The following is a 24,257-nucleotide window of genomic DNA, read 5'->3' as shown; positions in this document are numbered from 1 at the left end:
GTGCGGAGAGTACTGTTTGGTATACATATATTACAAGTTCAGGGGGATGAGATTAGAAGACTTCCTTAGAAATTTTACGTGTGACTCAGAGAACAATGATACGGTGCTAGTAAATTTGTATAGAAATATAATGGACATATAAATAAAAGAATAATACCTGGAATAAAAATGTTTTATTTAAATATGTAACCCTTACATCTAATTTTATTATAGATAATGGTGTTAATGTAGGTATATTTATTGTTGTTTGCTTAGGTTAGGTTAGGTTAGATATAGTTTATTATATTATATTATTCTATTTTTCTTTTAGAGCCATAGATCGGGTTAGTGAATGTAGGAAAGTAGATAACGATGCATTCGTACTGAGTCATTAAGTAATTAGATAATGAGTGGGGATTTCGTGCAGGAAATAGTAACTGATAAGGTGGTGATTAGTAAGTAATTAGCAAGGTTTTGGGAAAGCTATCTCTGGAACGGTTAGAGCTATCAGTTCAGGAGTGAGTGCATTCGACTCCGCACGTCCTGTTTAGTGGGGTTAGAGTACAAACTTTTTTTTTTTTTTTTTTTTTTTTTTTTTTTTTTTTTTTTTAGGCGGGCGCTGCCTCCGAAACAGCTTTTTTTACCGAAGCAGTGGGTGAGGCAGTGCCCGGGAATCCATACTACTTTTATTCACTTTACATTATATAGTATTTTTTACTTATACACTTTATTTTTAAGAAGCAGTAGGATTATTCGAAGGCTCATGCGATTCCCAAGTGCGTCGTGCGTTATGTCCCGGCTGTGTACTAATAGAATTTTCTTTCCATGTCCAAATTAATAACTGCACTTCCTCTCTATCCACGACTGATCTTACAGTCACATGTACACAGCCAAAAATCCACATGTCACATGTCATCAAAGGGGCCCGTGGCAAATCTACTTTAGTGGCAATTCTTTTGATGGGGCCCTATCAGTAAAAATCTTCCCTACTCAGTTTAATTTTAATAAACTTCGAGATTTTCAGCGTACTCAATTACACGTTGTATATGTCCCACCAATGGCCATAGGACTCCTTCCTTAGGCGAGAGGGAATAGTTTGTAGTCCCCAATGCGTATTGGAGACTTCACATTCATCCATAGAACATAATATCTCTGGGGCTCTCTTGGGTCGGGGGGCCGTGCCAGCCCTGCCACCCTATTACTACACCACTGTGTGTTAGTCAGAAGGCTAGCGACATCGTTGTCTATAAAGGAAACACATGCAATCTGCGGCCAAGACACATAGGGTTGACGGTCTGATGTTGTGTCTAGGGGGCGCTGTTACCGGCGCCTCATTATCGCCATTTTATGACCGTGAAGCTGAACGCGCACCTCCCTAGAGACAGCTAAACTCTAATGAATATAGTTTTACGTTTGTGAGCATACTTCTGTCTGCTCATTCTTCTTCTGTTTGCATGAAATGCACTATATTACTTTGATGTAAACATTGCGTTCCCCACCGATTTCCGATCATGATTGCACGTCATTAGGATAAGGGTTTAGGAGTAGCGGGAATACCCTAACTTGTTACCTCTCTTTAGCAATTAACCTTAGGCGCCGTAGCAGGTACAAGAGGTGCTCTCTGTTTGCTCTCAATATAACTAATATCGGAAGTCTTATACATAGTGAAAAGAAATCCCTGGGGCATGTAGGGGACTTCATGTCGGTATCATGTGACAATAAATATTTCCCTCGCACCCTGTATTTCTGTTCGTAAGTGCCTAGTAGATGGCTTTTGAAAGTATAAATAATTAATTGACTAATGCAATATCCGCGTTTGTTAAGCTTTTGTTTTGTGTCTTATAGAACTTAAGCAAACATCTATCTGTTCATAAGCGTATATAAAAGTTTCATTTTTAATGTCAGTGCAAGTAGCAATGTTATTTTCACTCAAATTGTTCAAAAATTAAAATATGATGAATTCCAACATTGTAAATCTGTCTCGTGCGGTACACGCGACCTTGTTTTTTTTTTTTTTTTTTGGACCACAAAATTAGGATAAACACATGATATACATTGACATACATACAAAAATATCAAAAGCGGTGCCGTCCCTATAACATGTGGACACGACCAGAAACCTTGTTGTGTCGTTCATGCTTTTATCGAATTGCATTTAATTATTAAATATAGCCCACAGATTATTTTTTTAATGCAGTCATGTTCACAGGTAAACATAAGCAACACATGGGTTTTGCCAGAGGAGGGGTTCCCTGTGTTCTACCGCTACTTCAGGGACCGCATCTCTTGGTATGAGGCCGATGCTGTCTGCCAGTTTCACCACGCTAATCTTGTTACAGGTAAATTTACTCACCGAAAGTTCTATTGTAGATAGTGACCTATTTTGCTGTATCGACTAAAGCAGTTAGACTCTATTAAGAATTTAAAACATTTGATATTCTGGACTTTGATAAATTACTTTGACACGATTTTGTGTAATAAAGTGAGTTACTAAAAGCTTAAATAGTTCAAAAATAATTATTATATTATTTCAAATTCGATTAGTAAGAATCTAGTGTCTTCATCTGCATAGATTACAATATTAAAGTATGAAATTATTTAACGCTTGCAATTCTGCCCTGCGATTCTGTAACTCACTTTTCGAACTCACACAGCGGTTTTCGCATCGGCGGTCGCTCTCAAATCAGTCGTGAAGCAGTCATGTTAGGATTTGGCATTCTGAAAAGGTGGCAGCTTGTAGTTTATTGTTTATTAGAATGCCAAATCATAAAATGACTGCTTCACGACTGATTTGAGAGCGACCGCCGATGCGAAAACCGCTGTGTAAGTTCGAAAAGTGAGTTACAGAATCGCAGGGCTGCTTGTTACTATTTCTACTTACAATAATTTCTTTAAAATTATATTTGATGTTAAACTAAGGTAGGTCTACATTACATCTGCTAAAGACATAACAATATGTTGACAAATCAAAATGTTCTAAATGTCAATGAGCTGAATCGTGTTTTGAATTGAAGTTCTATATCATCTCAATCAATGAATATTTTTAATTAATAGGCGTTAGATTATTAAAATTGTTTGCAGCATTACAGTAAAACATTTTCAATTATATTTCTTTGATGATATATTATATATATGAAACATTGGTAATAAAACCATAAAGAACATTAATTACCTCCGGGAGTGTTTTAAACGTGCAAAAAGGTTTTCCCTTGACAGGTCCTTAGGATATATACACTTGTAGCTTAATTAACTGTAGGTTTTTCACCAACGAAAGAAGCCAAGTATATAAAGGCAATATTATTTATGAACTACTAATTCAATATGTATTTTATTTTAAAAGGCACACTAACGAAACACATACAAACACTTACAGAGAACACATGACATAGAAAACAAGATACATGCATGTGCATCAATAACAAGTGTGCACAAAATTTAAAGGGAAACATTACAATGAAAAAGAGAAAATAACTTAAACATTAAAAGTAAAAAAAAACAAACTAGATTAAAAAAAAAACATGCAATTTACAATGATATATATAAAAATAACAATAATTTTCTACTTGCAATAATCACTATTGGTCACGGATCAACAGTGGCTGCAGCATCTTACGCCTGAAGACATGGAGACTGTCATTAAATGGATCTGCTTGGCATGTACTCAGAGCGTCGTTTAATGTCGATAGAGTTTTGTGTAGAGATTTTAATATATATGTATGTTAGGTGTAACCAGTGTTATCAAACTATATGAAAACATAAGCGTAATTGCTATAATACTGACTTTATAAAATTAAATAATCTATTAAAAGCCGAAGAAATTGTTTAATGACGCATTTATCTTAGAAACTAATGTATATAGAGTAATATATAGTCATTAAACATTAATAAGATAAACGTTTTACAATTTTATAACCCAAAAAATATATTCGATTAAATTATTAAAACCGTATTTTTGGAGTTTACTCCTTAAGAAACGATTTCAGTTATAAGGCCCGGTACGGAAATTTTATGAGGAGTAAAATCAAGTGTAACACGAAAAGTTGAGGCGTTATGTAGAAAGAGACAAACATATAGAGTTTACTTCTTAAGAAACGATTTGAGTTATAAGGCCCGGTACGGAAATTTTTTTTTAAATTAAATTAAGGTGATATTTATAATAATGATATAATCTCCATCTAAAACTCATATTTAAAAATAAACCGCAGAGAACGCGCGCAATTGTTTTAACTAAGAATCAAAAGATTACATAATACAAATGTAAAGGCCAATGAAATGCAATATAAAATAGGACGAGCTTAACAGGAAATACAATTCTTTTGGTACCCTAATGAGCACTTAAAAGCAATACGAAGCATTGTTTCAGAAAAAAATAGGTCGCAGTTTCAAAAAGAGAGTTTCATTTCACTGTGGCTTTGGTTTTAATTGGATACTTATTGTAATTTATGTATCTTACGTTGCTAGTATGTCGTGCTACAGGAGAGAAAAATAGTAAAAATAAGCAAAAAATAAATAAATAAATCAGTGGCGCTACAACCTCTTTAAGTCTTGGCCTCAGATTTCTGAATCTGTTTCATGATCATATTTTAATCTAATAGGCAAGTACGTAATCAGCCTCCAGTGCCTGTCACACGCCGTCGACTTTTTGGGTCTAAGGCATCACGGTTTCCTCACGATGTTTTCCTTCACCGTTCGAGCAAATGTTTAATGCGCACATAGAAAGAAAGTCCATTGGTGCACAGCCGGGGATCGAATCTACGACCTCAGGTATGAGAGTCGCACGTTGGAGCCACTAGACACCGCTCAAAAATAAGCAATATTTTAATAATACGTTACGTGGATGAAGCATGATGGAGCAGTGTTGGCCTAGTGGCTTCAGTGTGCGACTCGCATCCCTGAGGTTGTAGGTTTAAACCAGTGTACGCTACGTAACACTACGTGGCAAGAAATACAGTACAATTAAAATAATTAAATAATAAGAGGGCAACAGGCGGAAGGCAATATTTTTTCTAAAGATGTTCTTAATTACGTGTTCACTTTTGAGCCCAAACGAACAAAAAAAAGACAATAAACAAATGTCTTGGTAAAGATTAATGATTGACGTTTGATGTTAAATATGATTGATAGTTTTTAATCCCGTAAATTCATTCATTCAATCAGTATCCTATCCAATATTTTTAACATCGCGATGCTTTTCTATATCCAGCCACTTATCAAAGGAACGGGAATCAATCGAAAGCCTAAATAAAAGTAAACAAAATTTCAGCGGTGAGTATTTTTTAGGAAAATCCCATGCATTTGGAATGGCTCGTCAATCTGGAGGTGAAGTGAAGTGGAGCAGGATTTGGCAGGAACTGTGATGAAATTTTTAGAAAATTCTTCGTATTCGAATACGCCAAATTATTCATTCATATGGGTAACAATTAGCTTATTAACGTTAATGAAATATCTTAATTGATGTAGAATTTATAAGAAGATCTGGCAATAAGATCCGCTTATTTTCATTACAAAGTTTTTTATTAAAAAAAACCTTGTAAGGGGCCATTACAACATGACATAATTTAGTATTGTCTTTGATTAACATTTACACATTTAAAGAAAAAAGCTTTTACCGGATTAAAGTTATGTATTATTATAAATTTACAATTATTTGACATAATTTTAGGTCACCGTGACCACGCACGCTGTAAAGCACGCGAAACGTCGGATAAATTTAAAATTTGTTCATAAAACTGTATCTTATACGTTGATGTTGTTTAGTAAATCATTGATTTCATAATCATACGACAGAAACAGCTTCTGATTGAATCCATCATTGAAATCTTTATTTACTCATCTTTACTGGTTACAAATCATTATCGATTTTGTGTGCGACTTATGAACCAGAAGGGTGTGTGACAGTAGTTAATTTCACATCCTCAACATATCAGCTTCTTTATGAAACTACATTAATAACTGGCTCATCGTTATAAATCTTCGTAAACAATCACAGTTCTTATAGAATATATTGTAAATATTAAAATGATTATAGCGAAACAAGTATGAGTAATAAGAAGAGAATAGAAAGGTAATAGAAAAACATTAAGGGAATGTAGAAAACTTTTGAATGTACTAAGTAATATCTACTAACTTGTACGACTTCTCCCGTACTCATAAAGCGTGACAAAGATAACGCTACTTCGCTAAATTGGGCAATTGCCTCCTTCTAAGTAAGAGGAACAATTAATAAAAATAGTCTAAAACTTTTAATATAAAATAGGTATTCTGCGACGTATAAAACTATATTCTTATAATTATGAGTAAGTTAATTTACTCTTTTAATAGTGAGTAACTTTTTACTGACTTTTGAGTTATTTTGTCAGGAATCGAGGTTACCCTTGGGTAAGAGTAGTAATTATTATTGCCCGGTAATTAACGTAATTGAGGTTACGCGTGTCTAATCCATGATATTTATAATGTTAGCTTATGATAGATAGTATGTAAAACAAACATAAAACTTAATTATACATAGTATTACTACGACTATGTATTTGCGTGTTGTTCCCACGAGAATGTAAGTGCGTGCTCTTATTTCACCATGCCTCCTGCTGACAGGACAAATCTTTGTTTTTAATTTATTTTAGAATTATTTATTGCTTAAGATGTCATGTAAAACATGGTGTCGTGATTGCAGCTCCTTACAAACGTTGCGTAAAACAAAAAACTTGGCGAATAAAAAGAGTGGCGGAGTTTTTATTGCCAGTTCTTCTCTTCCGATCTACGCCCTTGATTTGAGAACTGGCAGTAAATGTAAAATTAGAAGCATTTAATGTATATTTCTTTTTGACGTTAATAAGTGTACATTGTGTTACCTGTATGAATAACTGATTTTGACTTTGACTTTATTATAAGACATTAATCCATTCAGAATATTAGGGGTCGAGTTACAATACTCATTTTTGACACGAAAACTTTTTCCCCTTCACAGACTAAAAATATGTATTATAATTCTCTTGTTCATAAAAACTTAATCAGTCTAATTACACTGTTAACTAAGTAACTCACTATTTAATCTCTTTCCATCAAATAATATGTGCTCTATGGTAATAATAACAATCGTTGTATGAAAATGCTTATTTAAAACAAACGGCCAAATAAGCCCCGCCTGAGGGTATGATTTATAAATACACCATAGTGTCATAACAATAATAGAGGTTGAGCCTCAATATTACGAAATGACTTTTGGCGCGATAATATTCTCCTTGCCTTGTGTAGACTATACGTATAACTCGTAGCACTTCTAAAAATGAATTGATATGTTTTGGGGCTCTAAATAGTCTCAATCAATGAAACTCACTGATAAATGAGATTGTCCCATACTCCAAACGAAAGTTAGGACTGCAGGTAACGTTTATGACTAAAATCCTTACCTGACTTATAATAAAACGCGGACTAAAGATTTTTGTTTGTTGGTTATAATATTTTTTCTACGTAAAAGGTTCTAAAGGTAGTATCAATCAATGAAACTGACCGAGAAATGTGCTATGCCCCAAATAAAAGTTATGACAGCAGATGAAGTTTACCGCCAAAAACCTTGACTATATTTGAGTTGGTTACAAAGGCTATGATTTTTTTACGTAAAAGAATGGTAACCATGGTAACGGTTACTATTGTAAGAGCTTTTTGATCTAGTTCTTAAGCCGGTTGCAGACCGAAAACTAAGCTATGCCAAGCACGCTAAGCTAGAAATAAATAGCGTGCACACCAACAGCTCAGTCAGTGTTGCGTGTGTACAACAAAGAACACTGGACAGCACAGGCGAAGGATGTGCAAAGGGTGTGCGGGGTAGCGGGAGGGGCTTAGCTTAGCTCGTGTAGCTGCGCATCGGCATACACAACTAACGTAGCTTCGCATATTTTAGTTAGCTCACATAGCTTAGTTCGTATAGTTTGCGGTCTGCACACAAGTATCTAAAACTGCGTCAGCTATGCGAGCTAAGCTAAACTAACTTAGTCTTGCTCTTGGTCTGCAACCCGTATAAGGGTAGGAAATAAAATACTGACTTTACTTAAACTGTATAACTTCAAACATCTACAAAGGACATGCACATGTGACACCATTTCTCTTATAATCTATGCCCTACTCCGACTCGACCATCCCACGTCGGGCAAATATTCGACGTCAATTCGTAACAATTCGTAAACAACCGAACGCAAGATGCTTAAGAATATGTTTCATAATTTTTTTTAGAATTTCATTAAATAAATATTAAAAGCTAACACTATCAATTTCATGTTTCATAATTAGATCATTATTCTCTAATCCTAATGTGTATTAATTTTGTTTTATTAAATAGTACCATGCGGTTGTACCCGCCTTATTCAACCGTAACGTACTTTTATATAGCCTAAAGATTCCTACATGTGGACTATCTAAAAGGTTAGAGGTTGGTGGACTCAGTTTCCGCACTTAGACACAAGATCCATTGTGCGTAAATGTGAATTATCTAATAGAATTTTTGTTATTTGAATCAGTGGTTCCTAACTCTTCAGGCTTTTAATACCAGTGTAGGTTGGAAATGCGATAGGTAAAGTTTTTTGCTTGGTGCGTAGAGCTGTGAAGCTAAGATTCATAGACGAGACTTTTCCATATATATATGAGAAAAAATATAGTCTTCGTTTGAGGCTCCTTCACGCCTAAACCACTGATCGTATCGACATGAAACTACTGCCATTTGATGCGAAATTTTTCCTAAATGGTTTATGGCTATTTATTTTTTAAATTCCAATTCATTTTTTATTGCTGTTTTACTTTTATGAAAATTTATACATACGGACTTCACCGCGGAAACATTCGGGGAGTCTTCCTAGAACCTCAAAACATCTGTTAAAAACTCGATTTTCGAAAATTTTCAATTTTCTTAGCGGGAAGTTAAAAAGAAGAATAATAAAAATATATAAAAAAATAATAAAGTAACATAAAATTTTATTTATTTCCTATTTTAATTCGCCCAGCAAAGAGGGCGGGAAACGGCTAGTCCTGTATATTCGTATATCAAATACAATTTTGTCATACGGGAGTCACCTAAAACTGGCTGAAATCAATTAAATTGCAATTAGTTGAAATTCCAGTATTTGGAAAAATAAATGGATTTTCAACTAATGAGCAAAGTTTGTATGCAAGCTGTTGTTCATTCAGCTCAACAGCAATTATCCAGTTCAAACCGGCTCGTTTCGGTTAAGCTAATTTATTTAGTTAATGGTTGTTTATGCACTATAGTTAACTTCGGTGGTATAAAATCATTATGACTTGAATGCCTCGCAGCAGTACATTGCCGTAATGGATTTATGATTCTTAAACGTTACTAAATAAATTAATATTTCTATTTGATTTTAGTTAAAAACTTAAGAAAATATACCTACATGTATTAAAATGTGCAGTTTATGAGATATTGTTAGATTGTTAAAACTATTAAAATAAATAATTCTCACAAGAATTTGAATATTTAGACAAATGATTACAATTAGGAGCAAGACAGATATCGTCATTACATTGATGTCTAAGAATCTAAAGATAACGCCCGGAAAGTGTAACAATAATAATTGTTACTTTATAAGTGTTACACAAAAAAAATAACTGTGGCTGTGTGTGCGTGCACATTGCTTATGATATCTAAGAAAAAAAAACAAAAGAACAAGAAATACGACGATACAATAATATAGAATAAGAAGTCTCGTCTTATAAATCGCTTGTGTTTTGTACTTAATCGAACAAAGATCAACAAACAAAAACAGTTTCTCAGCATTGCTTCTTCGGCGTAGCTTGATTGATATCTATGCCCAATGCCCATAGCTGTAAAACTTTAAACCCGTGGTTTATTTAATTTAAAATTGTCTAATTAAAGATGACGTAAAATCGTAGCCTATTGTTGTAGGCTCAACTCAGAAATTTCTTAAATAAATTTAAACTTAAATTGGGTTGGAATACCAAGATTTATTACAGGATACGGTTTTCTGGCAAGTTTGTGAAAACTTTTATCTAATTTATACCGTCCGTAGATAATATACCCGCATCACAGAATACCGTTATTACACGAGTTTTGTTTATAAACCTTAATAATCCTAATTTTGGAGGTAATTAATTATTAATATTGATGAATATTACAATTAAAATATGTGTAAATAAATCAAATCAAATTCATATCGTACACTTATGAAGGTTCATAAAAGAAATATACATTCAATGCTTCTAAATTTACATTTACTGCCAGTTCTCGAATCAAGGGCGTAGAAGAACTGGTAATAAACTCTCCGCCACTCTTTTTGATCGACAAGTTTTTTGTTTTACACAATGTTTGTAAGGAGCTGCAACCATTACACCATGTTCCACATGACATCTTAAGTAATTAAAAGTTAAATTTAATTAATAATAATAAAATAAATTAAAAACAAATATTTGTCCTCTATCAGCAGGAGGCAAGGTGAAATAGGAGCACGCACTTACATTCTCGTGGGAACAACACGCAAATATAAAGTCGAAATAACTAACATCACCGCATACAATCATCATCAGACTGGTCGGACTAGAATTCGGTGATTTTTTTTTATAGAACGGGGGGCAAACGGGCAGGAGGCTTATCTGATGTTTAGAGATACCCGCCGCCCATGGACACTCATGCTGCAGAGGGCTCGCGAATGTGTTACCGGCCTTTTAGTAAATTTGGGCAGCTGTTTCCGCATATAATTAATATAATATAATTTTAGTTATTGTATTTTATAACTAAGCAATAAAATAATAAAAAATAAATTAATAAACTCTATATAAACTTAAAATCTCCGGAATCTATTGTATCACGAGATATACTTTTTGTTTTTTTAGTACTGTTAATCGAAACCTAATATTAGTATAGGATAAATTGTTTTTGTTTGTGCTGAGAAATAGAGATAATAAACGATATTTACATGTAGGAATAACAAAATATCGAGCAAAAGATATTTATTTGGGTCTATGTTGAATCTAGTGTAAGACGAAATATAAAAAAAAATCGATAAATACTGTCGGTAAAGGATAAATCGGTACTGAGGTAAAGGATGATCTTAGAAATTGAGCAGATACAATTATTAAGAACAATGTTTTTAAAATCGAGAGATTCGTTTAAAAAGAATTTTTGTCATCATGAATAACACATGTTCTTTCTTTGAAAACGAAATCGCGCTAACAATTTCTAATAGAAATACTTCTATATTAAATTTTAAAAGAGTACCGAGAGTTTTTTACGCCGGCTTTTTCTCTCGGCCTGTCCCTCTGTCTTCTTTGCCGATAAGTAGGGATGCCTACAAACTCAAATTGAATAAGTGATACATATTGTATCTTATGTTGCATAATAAACATATTTTATTTCATAAGAACAAAATCTATCATAAATTACTTAATTTAATTACTTAATTCTTTATCTAAAACTAGAATTAATTCAACGATTTTAACCTCTAGCGTTCACAAACACAATTCTCAATGAGTTCAATATTCAGTTCATCGATTATTGAGTTCTTCGTACCGTCGCGACAGATGTAGTGCCCGGGTTTAAATGACAGTTGACCCTTCACCATTCATTGTGAAAATACGATTTTACGAGTAAGGATTTTTATTAAATTTCTGATGGGAAGTCATTTATTCTTCACAGTATTTTATCATTATTTATATTTAGTATCTAAGATTAACCCATCAAAATTGTTCAAACGTTCAGACATTTGAATTAATTAATGACTGAGTTTGATTGTGACAAGTGTTTGCAGTATTTTTTTTATTATTTACAGCCTATGTTAAGATTATATTCTAGTTATTAATTATTTAAGTACAATTATGAATGTGGGTACTTAACCAAATTTTACAAAGGGGTAGGTCGATTCTAACAAGCTATATCTACAAAAATTTTGAGTTTTGTCAGGATCATAATATATATACATAATGTATACAATACATGTTGTATTTCACTTTTCGTAAATTAGACCACCATTACAAAATTCTAATGTACAATAAAAATGTCTAAATTTACATTTACTACCAGATTCATTCAGAGAATCACGACTAGTACAAGTACCACATGTTCAAAATCATCCAATTCCTAAAAGACAGACAACGCACTCGCGAGCCGTCTCGCATTGGAAGCCTGTGAGCCTCCTGCCCTTTTGTCCCCTGTTCCATAATAAAAGAAAACCTAGTATTTTTATTGACTTTACATAGATATTATTCACGGGAAACATCGCTGAAATGCAATATTTGATATTCTTCTAATTAATTCATTAGCAATGTATGATTAAAAACGAATCCAACGAGTAACAATTAAAGTCATTAAATATTTCCTCTTAAAACGGCTTTTAAAATTGTAAATTCAGGTCAATAGTTAACTCAAACGTCGAGTCTGGGAAATCGGGAGAAAATTCAATAAACATATATTTTTATTTACACAAAAGTCATTTACCTTTATCCGTTAGCCTAGTGGCTAAGTGCTACTCTGAACTCTGAGGTCATATCTTCGATTACCGGGCACTTATAGATTTTTTTGTCTATGTATAATTAATACTTGCTAGTACGGGTTATGGGTAATTTTGGCCTAGTGACGTCAGCGTGTGACTCGCATCACTAATGGTTGATGCACTTTGCACCAATGGACCATCTCTCTACTTGTGCATCTAAGACTCGCTCTTACAGTAAAGGAAAACATCGTGAAGAAACCGGCATTTTTATGTTATAGTCATGTTTGAAATCCAAAAATCGATGACATGCGTCAGACCGAAGCCGTATCCACCTTATTGTGTATGAAATTAAAAAAATATGAAAAAAACGAATGCAATCTGAGCCCAAGCGTCGTAGCGCTAATAGTATATCCAGTCATTACGTCGGAAAAATCGGGTTAGAAATGAAAATAAACCGAGAAAGCCAAATTTTGGATACTACGTGGGGGGCGGCTAGAAAAGCTTAAGTTCAGATTGTCGACCTGAATAACACTTGGTTCTCCGATGAGATACGATTTTTTTTGAAGAATACTTTTTTGTTGCTTTTTGCACGATCTACAATTAAGACTGTTTACATTTTCACGTACCGATCATCGTTATCGAGCTATCGATAAAAAACCATAAATTTGAGAAGAAAAAATAGTTTTTCGTTATTTCCTTTTTTCTCGTCAAAGATACCGAAAAATGTCCGAAACAAAACTTCTAGAACGTGTTCAAACCTACAAATTCGTTTTTTTATTTTTCATTTTCAACAAGAATTACGACTTCTATGGCGTCGCAAAGTCTTACGTACTTTGTATATAATGACAAATAACAATTAATGTATAATATAATGACTGGACTACAAGGGTTGTGACGTATCCGAAAAAAATCTTGACTTATAAATCTTAAAATTTGAAGAAATAAATCTAAACTAATAAAACGAACTAAGTCAATAAGCTAATATATAATATTTAAATTATTATTCATGCCGTCACCTTGTTAAATTAAATTTAACAAAAAAAGCCCTCCCTGATCGTATGATTATTGTAATTTGTACCGATTACTGCATCGGTGTCGAATATAAAAAACAAATAATTAGCAGTTTCATAACTTTTTGACTAACCTACACACTTTACGAACACATTTTTAGTAACCAATTTATTATCCTGAAAACTATGTCAGATTACTATCCATACATAAAGTAAACACTTAAAATTGAATAATCTCCTCCTTCGGTATTTTGAAAAAAATACTTAATCGGTTAAAAATATTTAATAGATATAATATGTTGTATTAAATATTGAATTTTTTTTAAATGTAAAAACGACGTTGCCATTACCAATATTATCTTGAAGATTCATCATACTTCAGTGTCTTTGTATTTTGTAAGCTCCCGGTAAAGAGTTCCCTAAGTTGTATTCCTGTCACGACTTAGTTTTAAGTACTTACGCACAAAGTCTACGAGACTTGGGCACAGATTCCGTGTTAACTGTTGTGGTTTTAAGAATAATATAGCTTATTTTGGGTCTCATGTTCTTGCAAAAGCTGGGACGACGCTGTATTATGCTATTAATTATTTTACTGATAAAAAATAGTCCTGCTTTTCTTTCACGTCCGTGCTATAGTGGTTTAGAAAGACAATTGTATCAATATTTGTTTCTGAAGGAATGCTTTTGCCTATAAAAAGGTAAATAAAATAGACGTAGGAATGTGTCTATGTTCTATTGGAACGGATTTTTAAAGTGTTTTTATTTTTGCTATGGCATATTGTTTCCAGTGGAAGATTCTTTAAGATATTTTTAGAACTAACGTGTTTTGTGTCTGTTTATTTAATATATTTTATACGTTGCACAACAACAACTTAAAAATAATATACATGATCAATAAATGAAACGCTAGAATTATACTTTCTTTCTAATATTTAGATTTAGAGTCGGGCGTTTATAAAAACATTTAACTAGAATGGTAATACAATTATTTTAGCGTCAAGGTGACGCGGACAGAATTTATGTGAAATACATGCAGTAGTATCGATTTTGGCGCAGACAACGATTTCGTTTTAAGATACTGTGGAATAGGTTACCAAAATACTTTTCAGTGTCGCATTAACATCTTAAAATGGACGGATATTTGGCTTAATGGAAAAAATGCAAACGCTTTAACGTTATACGTTTATATAAAATACACAGAAGTGAAAGCGTCATTATAATGTAGATACGAGAAATATTAATTAATCTACTTGCACTTGATGATAGTTTTGTCAGTATTCATATGCGTTTAATTATTAGTAATTAGTTACGCAGTTATATTATTATTTATTTATTTTATTAATTTATTTATTTGGGAAACAAAACAGATACATCTCTATACAATAAAAAAACATAAAATAAACACATTGGATGTATCCACAAAAAGTTACACTAATAAGAAATATGATACAAAGCAAAGCAAAACAAAATATTAGGTCCTTTCATATGAAATGGACAATTTGTCGTACTTTGTCCTCAAATATCTCCTCTTTGGTTAGAACCGGTTTAATCAACCAAGGCTGGTCAATTGCTCCAGGCCACTGCTGCTTCACGATAACTAGACCACACACTGCACAAGTGACTGCTACCAAAGAGGGGCTTCAATTGGAATGTTTAAGACACCGTGACATGAATCTTGCTCCAACAGATTTCCATTATTTTCTAAATTTGGATGCAAGGTAAAAAGTTCAACTCTGATGGGGCAGTCGAAACCGCCTTGAAAGTTTTTATTGATTCCCGTCCGAATGTTTTTTCTAGTAAAGGGATCAATGAACTACATCTAAGATGGTAAAAGTGCATAGATAGCAATGGTACACAGTTTGAATAATTAGATATATTCTATTTAAAAAAAATCTACTTTTTGTATCTCTCATACAAAACGCCAATTTCATATGTAAGGACCTAATATTATTATTTATTACATTCTATTTTCGAACAATATAGTTCGTGCTAAGATCGTGTTACGTAAATTAAACTTAAAGCTATATTCTGTGCTGGCATACTTGTGTCAAATGTACAAGTCTAAAGTGTTTGAGCCCGAGAATAAATTGCCTTAAAATACCGTTTGAAATACGAATCTAATTAAGAAAGTAATTCGAACCTAAAGAGATGTTGGAGCATTGTCAACAATTATACTTTATACCATTTGCTGTTGGTAGTCAATGGTGCTGGTTGGATTATTTACTGAAATCTATTCCTTTTCAATCGCACTATTTTTCGGTGTTTACAGATAGATGTAAAGAGAACAGATTCTTATTTCTCATCTTCATCTTACTTAATCTACGACAAGGGGCCTAAGCGGGAATACTATAATCAGTGCCACAGTCTACACAGGTATAGGCCTCAGATTTCTGCATCTGCCCCTTTATTGTTGGAATTTCTAGGCAGCCTTCAGCTTTTCTCTGGCAACTCACACGCTGTAATTTTTCGGTCTCCGTTCTCCATTTACCGTATTAATACTTTTATTAATTATGTTTCATTAACACCAGTGAGTGTTGGCCTAGTGGCTTCAGCGTGCGTCTCTCATCCCTGATGTCGTAGGTTTGATACCCGGCTGTGCACCAATGGACTTTCTTTCTAGGTCCGCATTTAACATTCGCTCGATCGGTGAAGGAAAACATTGTGAGGAAACCGGCTTGCCTTAAAAAACTCAACGGCGTGCATCAGGCTCAAAAGGCTGATCACCTACTTGCCTATTAGATTACCAAATGATCATAAAACAGAAATCTGAGGCCCAGACGTAAAAAGGTCGTAGCGCCATTGATTATTTATTATTATTTATAAATAGAAAAATCCAATACGCATGACCTGTATTTATTCGCACTTAAATACTTCTCGATAGTAGTAATATACCTACGAGTAATTAAGGGAGTAGCTTTATAGATTAATTTACATGCTATTAAGCATAATTTGTTGGCTGAGCCAAACTAATTGCTGTTAATGGCGAAATGCTTTTATTATGATTACAAAGATAAGATGGAGATAAAACTTAGTTTATATCGAGGGCCGGCGCCTACATCAGGCTAATTAAAATTATGACTTTGTTGTTTGAAACTTTGAAAATAAGCCTTAAAAGCTTCTGTTTTGATCACACAGCGCTAATCCCTTAATCAGGGTTGTTTTTCGTTTATTATGTATTAACAGCAATGTAAATTATGCCAATTACAATTGGGAGGAAGAATATGCGATTCTCAACCTTGAAATGGGTTTCAGACCCGCTTTCTGTTATTACGTGCTGGAAACTGGCAGGTCTTAAGATCCTAAACATCGACGACGTGAAAAGACACATATAGAAAACAAAAGAAATATATTAATGGTAGAAATGGTTTAACTTCTACTTGAAAAGGGGATTTTTGTATGATACGCCCTTGCTGTGTAAAGGTGCGCAAAACCTGATGTTCGGGTTCTTGTACTTGTGAACAGACTGAAATGTATAAAATAATAATGTTTCTTGTATAAAGTGTTTTACGCGTGTATAAGTGCGTACTATAACATGTATTGATTCGTCTAAACAGTACCCTCATTATCTTGACAATACTATGAGACAAATTGTTGGTAGACCAAAAGCAATATACATCTATATAAAATGATAAATCATAGACTTATTGACGACGTCAACGTCACAGAGGAGTAAGTTTAAAAACCATTAGGGAAATAAAAGCCCTTTATATGGGAGCAGTTATACTATTTAAAATTTGTGCTACTTCAAATTCGCAGTATATAAAAGTTACTTAAAGTTTTAGAACTGGCAAATATAAAATGCATCAAGAAGAATAGTGATGCCAGGTGTCTCACCCTCGTTACGGAGGGTAAAGACACTGTAAGAGGCGCCTAAAGGCACGTGCGAGACGGTTCATGTTTGCCTGTGTGGTCTTTGTGTGAGTGACGAGTGCTTGTGTGTGAACTCAGTAAATACAATATTCCGTGTGCATTACAGTTTCCGTAAGTGCACTAAGTAATATTATATTGCATTTAATATGTTTTGCTGCCGCTGAAATGATGTCTGACCTATCCCTCAATTAGGGTTAACGAGACTTGGCTTTTAACACCCTAATTCATAAAATATGTCAAACGAAGCTACATACTTCGTCGTTATCAAACTGGTTTTTCACACATATTTGCAAATTTGATAAAATGTTCTATAACAAGTGTTAACGAATGTTTAAGAAACCTAAGAAATTAATACTACAAGAATGTATAAAATCTATTTTAAGTAGGTATAAAGTAATCTATTCTAATACTAGCTGACCTGGCTAACTTCGTTCCGCCCTACAACCTTATAATATCGTTGTTACTTTAATTTAACTTATTTTAGGATTTCATTAATGTTAAGTATTACATTAATACAACTTTTTTGCAAATATAGAAATATTTTATTGCTTGCCATTGCGAAAGAAGAATGGCAGTTTTACACATTAGGCATCTTCTCTCTAGCGTCAATATGGCGATACTGCATGTTAAGCACTTTCTGATATCCAACATCTTTTGATCAGGATCAAAGCATGGTTATGCATCTCCCCATTCACCTCAAGATCGGAATTTCTTGAACTGACACGAATTCGACGTAAAGTGATGCGTAGTTTTGTCAACAGATGGCACCATATGGTTTTTGCATTCGTAAAATTAATTAATGTATTTATTGTTATTCGATAACTTATCCGATATTTTATTGCTTATTCTGCTATTCGGGACGGAAACAAATCCAACAAATCAAAAACCATGGCAATCGGTCCAGCCGCTCTCGAGTTATAAGTGTTGTAACAAACACGACTTTCTTTTATATATATAGATTATAAAGAGGAAAGCTTTTTTGTATGTTTGTAACGAATAGGCTCAAAAAGGACTGGACCCATTTACAAAATACTTTTACCATTTGAATGCTACATTATCACAGATTAATATCATTATTGACGACTCATTGGTCTAGTGGTTAGTACCCCTGACTGCGAATCCATATGTCCCGGGTTCGATCCCCAGCTGAGACGAACATTTGGTGTTGTGCTTAGGTCTTGGGTGTTTAAATATGTATTTATATGTCTTTCTATCTATAATATGTTTGTATATCCGTTGCCTAGTACCCATAACACAAGCTTCACCAGCTTAGCATGGGACTCGGTCAAAAAAAATTATAATTGCAAGAAAAAAATAAGAAACCCTACTAAAACTACAATACTGTTACTCAAGGTGTAAAAAAATCCATTGAAATATCTTTCATCGCATGCGCGACAAAAAAATGTTCCATAATATTAAATAACATAATATCAATATCTACAAAAACTATTTAAAAAATAAATGTCCACCCGTGCAGAGCCGGGACGGGCCGCTAGTTTAATATACAATCAGATTACTTTTAATTTATATATATATACGAGTTTGAACTCCCGTAACCCCTAATGAAGAATGGAGTACATTTATACATTTATTTCATTGATATTATTTAATAGTATGTAAGTGACCAACTTTCAGCACCTAAAAAACATCGTCTATCTTAAGACGACGATATAAAGGTTTCCTTGTGATGTTTTCCTTCGCCGCACAAGCTAGTATTTATGGAGATATAGAAAATTCCATTGATCTTTCTATGTGCCGGCATTGGCCGGGTTTGCATGACCTCAGGATTATGTTTACGCTCAATTCATAAAAATTGGTCGTAAATCATAAGAATAATTTAGATAAGAATCAATTATTCACTGAAGTATATTCGTTTTACATTTATTTATTACCATTTTTAATTTAAAACTTACTTATAATACAAAGCCAAATCATCAAAGTCTATCTTTATACGTCTACAAAACCTACATTACACTTACTTTCCGTCCCAACTTGATAATTCGAATTATCTCCAACAAACACCTACATGAAATATTAAACAATGAAAATCTTTTCGAATACGCTTTCCCTTAATAAATAGGATAGATATAATCTTCAATTAAATACGTAATTAATGATTTGGGATAATTGGGGTTTTGTCCTTGCCTCTTGGCATCGATTTTCAGGAGACAATGTATCTAATTCCCTATTTTAGAACTGTTTAAAAGTAAGACATGTTTATATTAAAAGACCGGCAACGCACTCGCGAGCCCTGTGGAATTCTGAGTGACAATGGGCGGTGGTTTCACTCAACATCAGGTGAGCCTGCCCTTTTGCCCGCAGTTATATAACTGTAGCGTTCGAATAGATGTTGAATCAAAACGTATTGAATACTAAAATTGTTTGTCTGAATGAGAAGTATATTCGTGATTGTAACTACTTTCCTCATTCAGTTGAAACAACACATTCTTTTGATAACGTATGTGCTGGATGACTGTAATTCCAGTCATCAGCCCTGCGATTCTGTAACTCACTTCACGAACTCACACAGCGGTTTTTGCATCGGCGGTCGCTCTCAAATCAGTCGTGAAGCAGTCATTTTATGATTTGGCATTCTGAAAAGGTGGGAGCTTGTAGTTTATTGTTTATCAGAATGCCAAATCATAAAATGACTGCTTCACGACTGATTTGAGAGCGACCGCCGATGCAAAAACCGCTGTGTGAGTTCGTGAAGTGAGTTACAGAATCGCAGGGCTGATATAACGAAATTTCATTGTTTCATTAGGGTTATGAAATTTACTAAAATTGTTTGTTACCGTAATATGAATGACTGAATGTAACATTTGACTCATTCAGTTGAATCAACACAGTTCTTTTGATACGGTATGTGCTGGATGACTGCACTTCCAGTCATCAGAATGCGACGCAAATTCATAGTTTCATTGAGGGTATTAAAAATTCTATTAAGTCATCCGCTATATAATACAAGCTATTTACATATTTACGCAGGTTTCGCGCGGTTTATAGTTTGTATGGTCAATAGATTGATAAGGAGAGTGGTGTACACAGCGTATATTAGAAAAGAGTGATTGAGAGTTTCTTGCCAGTCCTTTGTTCATTCTTCAGTCTTCATTTGAGAACTGACAGCAAAAGTAGATTTTGAACGTTTTTGTTTGCGTTCATAGGTGTACCAATAAACCTATGTGAATAAATAATTCCTCGCTTTTATTTATGTTTTTATGAGGGTTTCCCGGTCATAATGCTAGTTCTATATTGGCATAAAAACGAAACTACATAAAGGCTTTAATACCTGAATGTTTCAAATGCATTTTCATTAAGCTACGCTTACTTTATGACATTCAAAAGATAGCATTTCAAACTGATTTTACTACATAAAAGGCTTTTATGAACTCATGTTTCTATACACAAATATTTCGTAAGATTTTTTGTTATAACATCGCTGAATGTAAGCAAATACTCGTTTTCAAATTTAAAATTACGGTTATAAAATTTAAACATTACATAGTTATATAATAACAGTCGTTTTTTAAATTATTGATACCAAATATATACATTATTTTCTCTGAGACATACTTTAATATAAAATTAATTGTGTCCAGTTTTCTAATTGATTAATTTTTGTGAATAGTATATGTATACTTAACTTCCAATAACGTAGATTTTTTATATTGATAAAGTTAATTATTTTAACGTATTTATTTAACTGTAATAAAACTCAGTTCTTGTAAAGCCTAATTAGTATTGTAAAAGAAATTCTAGCTGTGTTGTTTCGTCAGGCCAGACTGGGAGTGGCTTTATAGCCCCATATATTTCCCTATATTTATAGTCCTAGTCTCTACGGTAGGGGCCATAGGACGCGCCCTTCGGTACAATTGTGATGGTAAAAAAGTGTTTTAACTTCGGAAAACAAGACTTCCTGGGCAGAATAATACAAAATATATATTTAGCAGGTATCCAATATTTGTATATGTATAAATTTCTTTTAGTAACGAAATAAGGCTGTGATGATGAAAATAAGTGTAATTAAAATTCAGTGCGTGGTAACACGTCTCGTTTCTTCCGGTTTGCCACCTGTTCCGAGCGGAATGCTTTATGCGTTCTTTATATAAATAAAAAGGAAAATTTTATTAGTATTTGATAAATATTTACTAGTTGGGGCCTATTACTAAAACATATTCGCGTTAGTATTAAACCAAAAGCAATATGTTAGCGAAATAAATGTAACGTTCCAACTACGTGTCCACAAATTGTATGAAGAATATATTACACAACAAATACTTTCTACCACACTACACTACAAAATAATTTTTTTGTAAACAATCTATAATATATAAACAAATAAATAGTTGCGCATGACTTTATATTAGCACCATCGACCAGAACTTCATTGTAACTTACGAGATATGATGTTAAAGACTCATATTTCAGCGTCTGTTTTATTTTTCTTTCTTAAAGAAAGAAGGACACATTTTTGTACCTAAAGATTTTTCTTTATACTGGTAATCGACCCCATATCGGATAATACCAAGTTAACCAAGCCACAGAGATAACAATTACAGACAAGTAATATATTATAAGAATTACTCAGAAGCATGAAAATTAGTGACGCTCCCGATTAGGAGTATGACTTAATGGAGCCATTATTCATCCAAGACAGGGTGGAGCAAACCATCAGACTTATTACACTTCATTAATTATAAGGTACAAATCGGGCCGTACCTTAATGGCAAGTCATTATTTTAAAGATCAATTAAAACGCGATGGAAAACGTCGAGTTTTGAACGAACATTTCTCTAGCTATTTTTAAATGTACTCAATTTGGTTTATACTTAAATATATATTGCTGTCTGAATTATTTAGGCTTTGCTTTCCATAGTGTTAGTACATATATTTAACATTATTTATTCTAGAACACTTTTCGTAATGCAAATCACACACTATACTTTGTATGTCTATGTATGAGTGAGTCGACCAAAACAAACATTTGTGCAGTAAGCTGTGCAACACTGTGCCGCACAGTTCAGCCTTGCGATTCTGTAACTCACTTTTCGAACTCACGCAGCGGTGTTCGCGACCGCCGCTGCGAAAACCGCTATGCGAGTTCGAAAAGTGAGTTACAGAATCGCAGGGCTGCAGTGGAATCGTATCTTAAGGACTTATCTGGTAGCCAAACTCCAAGAAAGTACATTGTTTCTTTCCATTTTTCGTCATCGTTTCTTGAAGTAGAGCTAATGGAAAAAATATATGGTGGAGTTGAGTAGTTTACGTTTCCATTTTGAAAGATCGATACACGATTTAAATAACTTCACTTGATAGAAAAATAATCAAAACATAGCCAATTTTCGACACTTTGAATTCATTTTATGACGAAAATGTATATAGAACATGATTTTGAAATTTACACGATATATTTTATCCATATAAGTAATCTGTTTCAGAAAAAAAAAATGATAAAATTACATTTACGATATCTTTATTAATTTTATTTACACAAATACAGTATCTACAATTTTCTTAACCTATAAAGTAATAATAAAAATAATTAAAAATAAATAAAATGAAAATCAAATTTAAAAAGTTTGGTCCCTGTGGCAGTGTAGGTACCTTTAACGCTGGCAGCATTTCCTCGCTGTATTGCGAGACTTATTCTTTGAGCCAGGAAAGTGCCAGCTCTGCGGTCACCGGTACTATCTACCAGGCGCCAACTTAAATCTTTAATAAGCGCCTGTGCACTTGAACCCCACGGCCCAAGAGTCTCTACTCCAAAGGGAGCAAAATTGAAGTTGGAGAAAAGACTCTTATATTTGTGCCGTTTGTTATTTTCTGCCTGCTCTGCGGCCGCGCCAGCTTGTTGGCTTGTCCGAAGGAGATGAGACGGGGCAAAGGTGTCTACACAGGTAGCATCCCATACTAAAGCCCGTCCCATTTTCCAAGGGATCAAAGAAATTCCATCCGGCCGCTTGCCATCGTCTCTTGCGATGCCTGTTGGCTCCAAAATTGCTGGAACATTGACGGAGGCAAGAGAGCGGCGTATAATGTCGTTTAGGAAAAACGACCTGCACTCTTTTGGCAGTGTAGGCCATGGTGTCCAAGGCTACTTACTTCAAAACCACAGGGACACTTATGGGGAGTACATATGGGCACTCCTAAGCGGAGGCTGATGGCAATTCGAAGTGATTCAGGGTCTAAAAGGGTGCCAGTGTTTGGCGAAGGATAAGCATTAAGCCAATGTCCAGCTTCCCTAGACCCCACAGCCATCAACCTTGCACGGTCTGTAATTGGAATGTGACCTAATAACTTTTTGAATTCACATTTGCAAAGAGGATCATCCCAGCTCCTTTGAAAGTTGACGCTAGAAGGCAAACTCAAGCCTGGGTTGGATGCTATCCACACGTTTCTTGCATCTGTTAAATCCGCAATCTCGTAGTTTGTAGAATAAGATTTAAGGATTTTACCTACCAGACTGCTAGATTTGTGAGCAGATGTGAGAATCGCTGGAAGAGTTATTTAATGTTATTTAATGTTTCACATAACTAATTGTTATTACGGGCGGCGCGCCTCAGTGCTTCAGCTCTCCACTGCGCCCCGCAGTCTACCCCGAGATACTGACACAGCAATTCGTGCTGGTATGCCTTAAGAATCAATAACAAAGTGAAAGATGCATTTTGAAATAGAAAAAAAAATAAATGATCGTCATTTGTCATATTTATTACTTAACAACACTTTAGTACGAAACATTAATAACCCTATATTAAGCTTTGTAAACGCAATATTAAGTAAACAGTACACAAACATAGCACAATGTACAAGCCTATAAATTCTCATAACGTTGACCCGCAAACACTGGGCAGGTTTTCAGGGCGGTGTTTTATTAGCGTGTCATCTATCACCCCTGTACAAAGTAAACATTAAAACGGACCAGTGTAATATACTTTACTGACTTTAGTTT

General features: G+C 33.9%; 1 protein-coding gene across 1 annotated transcript in view; it reads left to right on the top strand.

Annotated features, from left to right (window-relative positions):
* Positions 1 to 24,257, top strand: part of LOC125055685 — a 75,028-nt gene that overhangs the window by 19,868 nt on the left and 30,903 nt on the right. Inside the window, exon 2 of the mRNA XM_047658158.1 lies at positions 2,189 to 2,318. Within this exon, the coding sequence (XP_047514114.1) occupies positions 2,189 to 2,318 (130 nt within the window). The remainder of the gene's footprint in view (positions 1 to 2,188; positions 2,319 to 24,257) is intronic.

This window comes from Pieris napi, chromosome 14 (assembly GCF_905475465.1).
Source record: "Pieris napi chromosome 14, ilPieNapi1.2, whole genome shotgun sequence".
In the NCBI taxonomy this organism is placed as follows: Eukaryota; Metazoa; Arthropoda; class Insecta; order Lepidoptera; family Pieridae; genus Pieris; species Pieris napi.
This window is presented reverse-complemented; position numbering and strand designations above follow the sequence as displayed.